The sequence below is a fragment of the Pelophylax lessonae genome (genome assembly GCF_965119305.1).
Source record: "Pelophylax lessonae genome assembly, chromosome: 2".
Lineage (NCBI taxonomy): Eukaryota > Metazoa > Chordata > Amphibia > Anura > Ranidae > Pelophylax > Pelophylax lessonae.
In genome coordinates this window covers 260,891,409-260,901,359 of record NC_138769.1, presented here as the reverse complement: position 1 = coordinate 260,901,359, position 9,951 = coordinate 260,891,409, and the positions used below count along the sequence as shown (strand labels likewise).

At 36.3% G+C, this 9,951-nt stretch overlaps 1 protein-coding gene across 1 annotated transcript; it reads right to left on the bottom strand.

The window, feature by feature from the left end:
• Positions 1-2,131: 2,131 nt before the first annotated feature.
• On the bottom strand, positions 2,132-9,267 carry IL10 (interleukin 10; the record flags this gene model as incomplete). The annotated part of the gene is made up of 5 exons (XM_082248590.1): positions 2,132-2,290; positions 3,815-3,880; positions 5,321-5,473; positions 7,729-7,791; positions 9,106-9,267. The coding sequence occupies 5 exons, from the start codon at positions 9,265-9,267 to the stop codon at positions 2,201-2,203; spliced, it is 534 nt and encodes a 177-aa protein (XP_082104716.1). The 3' UTR covers positions 2,132-2,200.
• Between the last annotated feature and the right edge of the window lie 684 nt (positions 9,268-9,951).

The following is a 9,951-nucleotide window of genomic DNA, read 5'->3' as shown; positions in this document are numbered from 1 at the left end:
GCCCGATTTGTGCAGCCTCGGGCGCAAAGCAGAGGCAGGCTCCCCCTAGTGGTTGGCTGTGCCTCTTCCGATCTTCGATCGGAGCTGCTAATGGCCGCGGCGGGAGGGCTGGTCTGGCCTCTCGCGGCGGCCGGATGTAGCGTCATGTGCCCTCCACTGGAAGTGACGTCGGCGGGCTACGCGTCACTTCCGGTGGGACCAACTCATAAGTGGAGCGCACGTGGAGGACGCCGTTAGCGGCTCCTCCCGGCTATCCACTTCATACTGTGGCAGTTCACATTCTTGGTAAGCGGACACTGGTTTCTTATGGGACTATTCCTCTTCTAGGCTATTATATATTTGTAATTATGTGCCTAGGAACCCTTTTTTTCATTCATGGAATTCTATGTGTATCCCCCTCTATACCAACGAGCAATTGCATATGAATGGAAATGGATAACCTTCACTAAGGGCTCTTTGTACAAGGCTTTTGGGAAGCTATGTTCCTCTGGTTGTGTTTTCCACCACCCCCTTTGTGTCTTTCTATCATTCCCCTTTATTAAGCCATGTCCCTATAAATCCTTACCTTTATCCCCCCCCCCCTCTTTGGTTTATCCTTCTTTGTGAATTTGGGGTACTTAATGTATTATAGAATGCAATTTAGCTCATCTTATCCTGACGGATGATTATATTATATATATATTTAAACCCCGTTTAGAAACAACTGAGCATCAATTCCTTTGCCTGCCATTGGATAAGTCCGCATAATTGAGTCTAGTCCAGTCTGCACTAATATGGCCAACCCCTGGGGAGGTCAAACAAACCCCCTAGGGTGTACGGTTAGGGCCATGGATTGGTTGTCCCGGTGACCTGTTCCATTTGACTAGGTGCTAGGACTAGCTGGTCTTTTATTTAATTAAATTCAAATTCTCTAGTACTAAATAATTGGTAAAATAAAAACAAAATCATATATAGAAGTAAATGAGTCGATAAGTCTATTTTGTTCATAGTTTTTATTAAAAAAATAGATGTTTTGAATCATACTGAAGTCACATCACTCACAGAAACCTGGGACCAATGTATTTTAAGAGGTATTTGGAATTCACGTAAATAATTCCCTTTATAATTCAATACAAACTAATATAATGCACCTCAACATGAGAAAAAAAATAGAAACAAAAATAAAGCTTAGTCTAAGAGCATTTTTATTATTTATATTGTTATTTTGTGTGTTTGTAGTTCAATTCTAGAATGTTCCTGTTTCTCTGTAGGGCCATAAAGTAACATTTCCACAAATCTATTAAAGCAAACTGAAAAAGGAATACCAGTTTGAAAATGTTACCACAGTCTAATGCCTGCATTAATCTACTGTGAAAAATACCCTTTTTTCATTTTTTATTACTAAGTCTAAATTTTATCCAAAAATATTTTAGGGAGAAGGAATATAGCTGTATTACCAATGACTCCAAAAACTAGAAAACTGTTTTCTAAATAAATGCAAGAAACCTTATGCGATTTACACTAACACAAAATATTTTAAATGCCTTGGTAGGGTTGTTTACATGTAAAGAGAAAAAAAAAACTAAAACATGGCACCCCCGTAATGTCATACAAATAAATAGCAATAAGACAGCATTAAAACATGCAGCTTATGTAAATAGTTGAAATGAAAGCATGTACACCCAAACCCAAAAAAATTTCCTTTCATACTTCTTTGAGCTATAGAAGAATCTACTGGGTGTTTTCCCATTTTAATATGAACGCAAATCTAATAAAAATATATTAATTGCTGATGTCAGCTTACAGGGTGCAGATCTATAATTGAACTGATATGCAGCAGCAGCAAATAGTATGTAGCATAATCAACGTGATCAAATTTCAGCCTCCTGTGGTATTGAAGGCAATGTTTCCTCATTCAATAGAATGATCTTCCGTTCTTCCCAAATTGTTGGCAATGCATAAGAAGCTTTCAACTCCCTCTTCTGTGCATTTTTGGTCTTCATAGTTCTTTTTATTGTCCTTTGATAATTATGTGTCTTTGTTTCAGCAAACCAAACATTTCAAATGTGACTAGAATGTACAAATGTATTTACCAATAAATATGGTAAATTGTAATCAAATTGGTTTCTATAAATGACTGTGCATTTTACTTATTCCTTGTAAAAATCCTATTGAATATGTCAGAATGGGTCTTTAGGATAACCAAAATGATAGGATATCTCTATTTCTTTCTGAAGATAAGGTATTCCTCAATGTAATTGATAAAGATGTCAAATTCTCCAACGGCTTTGTAGATACCTTGATTCTTTAACTGGAAAAGGAAAAAAATGACCACTTTTAATTGGCTATGGCCTCACGAGATACCTCACAAACAAATGCATGCATTTCAGTTATAAATTGATTGAGGATCCTGTGAAAGATTTGACTGCTCATAAGGGACAGTGCTATCTGACATCTTGTAGCTCAACATTTGATGCTCTGTTTCCTAATTGATATATCAAGAAAAACCACCAAGCACAAATCTAATGACTTCATGGTGGTATACACCCTTGCACATTTATAGCTGGGGGTGGCTATATGTTCGGCAAAGACAAATAGGCTGTTTAATTTGCAAGGAAATTTATCCCAGAGCTTTATGAATGAGGTGAAGCTTTTCTGATTTCCATTATTCAATCATGTGCAAGCAAAATTATTTTTCTTTTAATATATTCCTTGCACATGATCAGATATTCCTTGAAAAGTGAAACTTCACACTTCACAATGAATAGTACCACAAGGCACTGCCCATAGAGTAGGTGCATTGCTGTGTGTTGTGGTAAAGTTAATTTTACTGCAACGCACCAGCATGGATAGGCCCTTAATAAAGAGTACCCAACAAGTAGTGTTGGGTTATTCATTATTCAATCATAAATCAGATTTCATTAAGCACTTCCTCCAAAAAATTATTTATGATAACCCAAGTATCAAGAAAACGAGCTCTTGTCTATACATAATGTATACTGTATATATTTTAGAGATAACTCATCTTGTGTTTTTGAATTCCTACCGACTGGCCAGTGGTAACCTACTGCTAGCCAACAGATCCCCTGGGCATCCCGACTTACCCATACGTTGTGCCAAACTTTCTGAATTATAGGCATGAATGTGCGACTACCCTACTGCTCTGTCCTTGGTTGGACACAGCATGAATTTGTCAACAGGCTCACAGCCAAGGACTTTTGGCTGTTGACCTACTGATTAGTGTGCTCAAGCACAGCACAGAAATCTGTGTGTTCGTAAACACAACAAATGATCTAGCAGTTTTTCTCCCTGGTTTCGGTTACTGTTCAGAACTGAGATCAAAGGAGAGACCCAGACAGATCTGTGAGTTTTAAAGCAGCACACACACACTTGTTAGGCACGCAGTTAACCCCTTTATTGCCCTTCTGATCACCCCTGTCACCCAACCAGGGTATTACTGTCACTAGCAATGTCCTCTTATGAAGATGCTAGGTGTCCAGTTGTGTTAGTCTTTAACTCTTTGCCATAAAAGAGCCTGATTAGGTGCACCTAAAATGAACTCCAGGACACAATAGTGTCTGTTATTATCTCAGCTATTTCCTAACAAGGATCTGGCAGAAGTTCAGAAGGGAAACACATTGTTTAAATGAGAAAGACTATCTTGCGCCACATTTGTTACAGTTTTTGCAAATTTACACAAGCGTGAAATGCATTTCTTGATTTTTTTTTAACATCTATGACAGAGCACATTCATTTTCCTTTTGACTGTTTAGTATGACAAAGTTCATTCACTTGCATTTGTTAGTCATGATTACAAACAGGGCTGGCAGCATACCTTTTTATATTTTTCCTTGATCTGCTTGATGGCCTTGCTTTTTCTATCACATGGCAAAAAGTGTTGCTGTCAAAAAATAACCAATTAGAAAGTTAGCTATAGGATTGCACACAATGTATAAAAGGTACTGAAATGTCAGTCTGGCTATCCAGAAAGACTCTTTAATGTTCATTATCAATTATATCATAATTAGAAAAAAAAAAACGTTTTATAAGGAATGCAATTATAGACATTTATATACTGTAGATAAAGAATCACGGTGGAGTAAAGAATCCTGCTCACAAAAACACACCTATTAAGACACAGATCGCAAAAAAAAAAAAAATCAACTGAAACAAATACAATCTCAGTCTCATAAAACCAGAATTTTTATTCCTCCCTTACTTTATCACCCCCCCCCCCCGGAAAAAAATAAATAAATAAAAAAAAATTGGCTTTGCATATACTTTATTTTTAAGATAGTGGGTGGAGCAATGCAAATCATTACTGTATACCTCTTGAACAAGTAAGGAATAGACCAGTTAGGGCAAAGAGAAGCAGTCTCTTCATTATATCTAGGTTTGACACCAAATAGTGAACTAAGTGGTATGGTCAATTTCTACATCCAAAAACTTTTTTGTGGTTATAATAGGGATTACCCTTTCTTACAGCTAGAGGCTTGCTGGTTTTATACACTTGACATGGGAACTCCCAGGATCCTTAACCCCACATTGTCAGTTTGAGGTATTGGTTGTGTATTTTTGGATATATTTAACCATTTAAGCTCCAAAACCAATTGGCCTTTTCAGCTATAAGCTTAATAATTCAGGAACTTTCCAAATGTGACTTTCTTTTTGTGGTACAAAAATGTATTTCACTTTCTGTATGTTGTAAAGGCAAAAAGGAATAGAAAACATAATTTTTTTTTTTTTTGCTATCTGTCTGACTAGAGTTAAAACAAGTGCTACTAGAAATTTCTTATGTATGTTTTTAACCACCTTTGCTCCCACTTGTACCCCCACTATGGACCAAATCAATTTTTATAATTTCTACTATGGGCCTATTGAGTCTGCAATAACTTTGTCATTACTTAAGATAACAAAGTAAGTTATAGTAATGTATATATATAATATATATATTTTTAAGACAAACAAGGTTTTCTCTAAGTGATGCGTCTTGCAAAACTTATGTTACAATTTTTGTCTATGGATTGTATAAAAATAACAAAACTATAAGAACCTATTTATATATCGCCTCCTGAAAAAAACAATAGTTGAAGGGAATATCCTGAAGCTGCAATGTAAGTTTGGCGGCCTTTAAGTGGATATGGAGATGAAGAGAAACTGTCTAAGAACATAATGTCAATAATGTTGCCCCTCATGTGCTGTGCACAGTATGTCATTTTGATGTTACGCTAGAGGGTTAGGCAATCCCCTGCCGGGCTAGGTAGTTCACAATTTTTTTCTCTTTTGTGTTTTGTAAAGTAAAAAAAGACATATATTTTGTATTACTGTACTGTATACTCACACATCGTTTCATGGTCTGTTTTAGGTCTAGCAGTTTGTCTTTCATGAAATTCACATTCGTTTCAATGACATTACTGCCCTCTTGTGCATGTGGTAGGACATCCTCTAGGTAGAATCGAATCATTTCAGTTACAGTCTGGCATCCAATAGAACTCTGGATAAACAAAAAAGAGGATACTACTAGAACAAATGCTTGATATATTTTACCTGTTACATTTTCACCTTATTTATCCAGTGTACTTATGCAAAACTAACAGTTTAAAGGAAGCCTGAGAGGAACTTGGAGGCTTCCATTGCAGGCTTCTTATCCTGCAGATGCTAGTTGCCTGTCTGTCATTCTGACCCTCTTTTGCTTAATACTTAAACTTACTAGCCCAGAACAAGTGTGCAGATAAGGTCCTCTGACTTTACTCAGATATCTCTGATCTTCTTACGCATTTAGGTCAGTGACTCAGAAACTACTGAAGCCCAATTAGCATTTTTTTTTTTAGAAGGCTCCTTATTTTACCTAATAATGGTTTACTTTAAGGTTCAAATTCTAACTCAAGCTAAAATATTTAATTTTAGTTTGGCATCATACATAAATGATCTTATTTTCAGAATACATTTTGTGCACCTACATTTTGATTTGCTCAGGGCCATGAAGTCCTTCCTTTAGAGCAGTCTATATTGAAGCCATAAAATTATTTTAAAATAGCGATTCCACTATAATCATCACCAATTCCAATCTAATGCAGTGCCACTGCAATCAATCCTATTTACAGCTATTTTAGTTTTGGGTAGAAAGTTAACATTTTTTGTCAGTTTTATTTTGTCTGTGATTACACTGTGGACATTAAAGTGGTAAACCCAAAACCAAAATATATTGCAGGTCCCAAATCTTTAGACAAACAAAAGAGAAAACAGGCGCCTCTGAGTTAAGACTGCAATTTAATATGGCAAACAAGTAGTAAAAACTTACATCAAGATAAGTATAAGCAGACAAGATGGGTCCTTCCAGTGTCCGTGTGTAGGCTTGGAGCTTAGAGTCACCACTGTGGGTCTGTAGTCATCTCTTCCTGTCCAGAGGAAGAGAGGAGATGACTACAGACCCACAGTGGTGACTCTAAGCCCCAAGCCTCCACACAGACACCGGAAGGACCCATCTTGTCTGCTTATACTTACCTTGGTGTAAGTTTTTACTACTTGTTTGCCATATTAAATTGCAGTCTTAACTCAGAGGCGCCTGTTTTCTCTTTGTTTGTTGCATGTTTGGAGATCACTTCTGCTCCCCAACAGGCTGCCCCTTAGCATTCAGACTGTTTCCTCATCTCACCTTAAGACTTTATCATAGCCTTCATGTGCTATTATATGGACTATCGTTTTTATGTAGTGCTAACAGCTTGTGCCACTTGTTCTATTTCTTGCCCAAATCTTTAGATATGGTGACTGCATCGGTTTTCTTTTCTTTGGCTTTTTTTCCTCTCTGTTTTCACCTAATGATCTAGCCAGTAAGGCTGACCATACACTATACAATTTTCTTATTCCATTTCCTTTAGATTTACCTTAAACTATGTAGTGCAAGGGCCTGCCTGACTGCATACAAATTGAAAGTGTTTAGGTTTGACCCTATATTACATGGTTTTGGTAAATCTAAAGGAAAGTTGAACAAGAAAATTGTATAGTGTATGGCCAGCCTAACACACCACCCGTATTACTGTGATACACCTCTGGAGGCAGTGACGGGACAAGGTCATCCAGCGCCCAGGGCAAATATGCCAAACTGCGCCATCTCCTTACCTTAGGGTTAGGGTCAGGGCGCCCCCATCCCTGCAATAACCCATTGCGCACAGGGCAGCTGCCCCTCCTGCCTGCCTCTTGTCCCAGCCCTGTCTGGAGGACTGAGAAAAGGAGGCACAGCAGTATTGTCGGTCTGGGAGGGGGGGTAGTGTTAAATGTATTAACAGATTTAGATACACTGACAAACTGAAGCCAAACTCAAGCTCACACTTTATAATATTTTTTTTTTCTTTTTGAGATAAAGGTTTTGCATGAATAAATAAAAGCTGATCATTTGCATCACCCCTACCAGTGGTTTATCTCATCCATGTAAACTGATACATTCTGCTGGAGAGCTTTAGCTTGTGAAACCTAGTAGACTAGAAAGCCTAAAACAGGAAACTAATACAGCCATCACATCTAAGAACGGGTAAGTTGCAATATAATGTATTGTTCTGGGTTTATTACAGCTTTAACCCCCTTCCTGCCCCTGCGACAACCCTGCAAGAAATAGGGGCTGCCAATAGAGAGAGATGTTAAAATCTTATAGTTGCTCTAACCCCTCCCAGTGCTCTCCTAAAATAAATATATATTTTTTGTTTATGATGTGTATAATGCTTTATAAATAATGTGTATTAAAGCCTTCTTTACCTTGAAGTCTTGTAATAAATTTTTTTCAAGTAATATGGTATCCAATTCATCATCCTTCATTTGCTGAAAAAGAAAAAAAAATACTAATAAAATATCAGTTTTGGCATTAATATAAGTTTACGTAACTATTTTACAATATTGTGTTGAGCTGTTTCCTCAAACACTCAAATGGATTTTGAAGATAAAAAAATGATTCATATGAAAAATGTTTGATGGCCAGGCTATGTAGCCAAAACATGCTTATATAAAAGGATCTTGCTGGCCGGTTTCTATTGATATTTATATTTATGTTAAGCCCATATGTATGGGGTTTTAGGACCTTACTAGAAGTGAGGTGGTGGTAGTGACTTGATGGCAGGGAGATGCTGCAGTCCAATTGTGCAGATCTCTGGATCTAATGAACTGATCAGGCAACACCTTTTAAAGGGCCATATCCTTCTTTCTCTGCACAACTGCATTGCAGAATCTTCCAACCATATGGAAACCTTCCACCTTGCAATGCTAGCAAAGTCCCTGAGATAGCCATAGAGGAGGGCTCAAACTGTTTATATCACCACGGTGGGCTGTTTTCAGGTACTATCTCCACTCTTTGCAGGCTGCTAATAGGCATGTTATTCTACTTGTTAGTGCATTATATATATATATATATATATATATACAATACATATATATATATATACAATACATATATATATATATAAATAACATGCAGTCCGTGCCCTTTACTTTGTGTTTTCATTTTCTCTCAGGTGCAATGTTTTTGTCAAGTCAGCTAAGCCACTCAACTAATGGATATAATCTGCTCCAATGAGGTTCTTCCATTGGGTAGACCTGGTATTGCTATTTCCTACCAAGCACAGGAACAGGATTACAGCTCTGAAATCTGCACCTTTTGAGCAAGTCAGAAATATCCTCTCCCATTTTCTTATGCTTACAATTTTTTTTAAAAAAAATGATATTCTGTAATTCCATATTGCTAAATGACAGAACAAAACAGATGCATAAAATGTGTTAGATATTTAAAACTGGCAAAAAAAAAATAAAAAAAGATTTAAAATAGTCAATATTTAAAGCTAACATACTGTACCTATTATTTATATATCATATAAACTGTACATTTAGAAAGAAAACAAATTAAATGTTATACCTATTCAAACCAGTAAAACTTTATTATTTGTCTTCAGTTTTATAACTGGAACAGACCAGAGCAAAATACAGACAAATGCAAACTAAAGTGTAAAATATATTATACCAAGATAAATGCAATGAAAGTTGGTTTTTCTGTATTCTGTATTGGCCTGGCCATTTGTAGGGAAGAAAAAAAAAAAAGATGCATCCAGGAACAGGTTAACAGAGTGACAAGATTTGAATACTTACAAAATAGTCTCTAACTCTCTGGAATGTGGTTCTGAGATCTTTCAGTTTAGCAGGGAATATATTTATAGCCCGCTGACAACTTCCTTCAGCATCTCGACTTTGACACACTGCTTCCTTACTGCAGGTAAAAATGAGCAAAAGAAAACAAAAAAAATAGTTCATGTTTTTCACAGGCAGTCAATCTTGCAGACAAAAATAAAAAACCCCAAAAAATAAACAAAGCAAAACTGTCACAAACTCTTAAGATTTATGACCCTATTATATAGTAGAATACATGCAAATAATGTATTGAGAATGTCGTCACAATATTTCCTGTGTATCCTCCCCCCCCCCCCCCCCACAAATAGTATTTCATCACAGGGCTATTAAAAGTGTTTCTTGTAAGTGTGTTCACGTGCGACTTCTGTGTTCCAAATTTGTGGTTGTGGGTTCTTTTATTCATTTTGTGTTATTTTTATTCCTGGGAATTATAGTAAATACATTGAATAATGTAATTAATACTTATGTAACCTCAGTCTAAAAAAAAAAAAAAAAAATAGGCTATTAGTGGATTTTTAAAAATTATGCAAACAGAAAAGAGAGGTCGTGAGACGATAAAAATGATTCCCACATACAACTCAGCATTATGTCTGTATTACATTTGTATATAAGAATACTACACCTACAGTATATTACAAGCATTATTTAGAGATGTTTGGTGAATAGTTTAAATAGCAAGGTTAAAAACGTTAACCTATTGTTCTAGTGCTGTTGTTGAAAACAGTTAAATTTTTCCAAATTATTTGCACTTATTCATTTTTTGATGCAATATAAATATATATTTAGCTATGCAAAAGACTGTGGGGA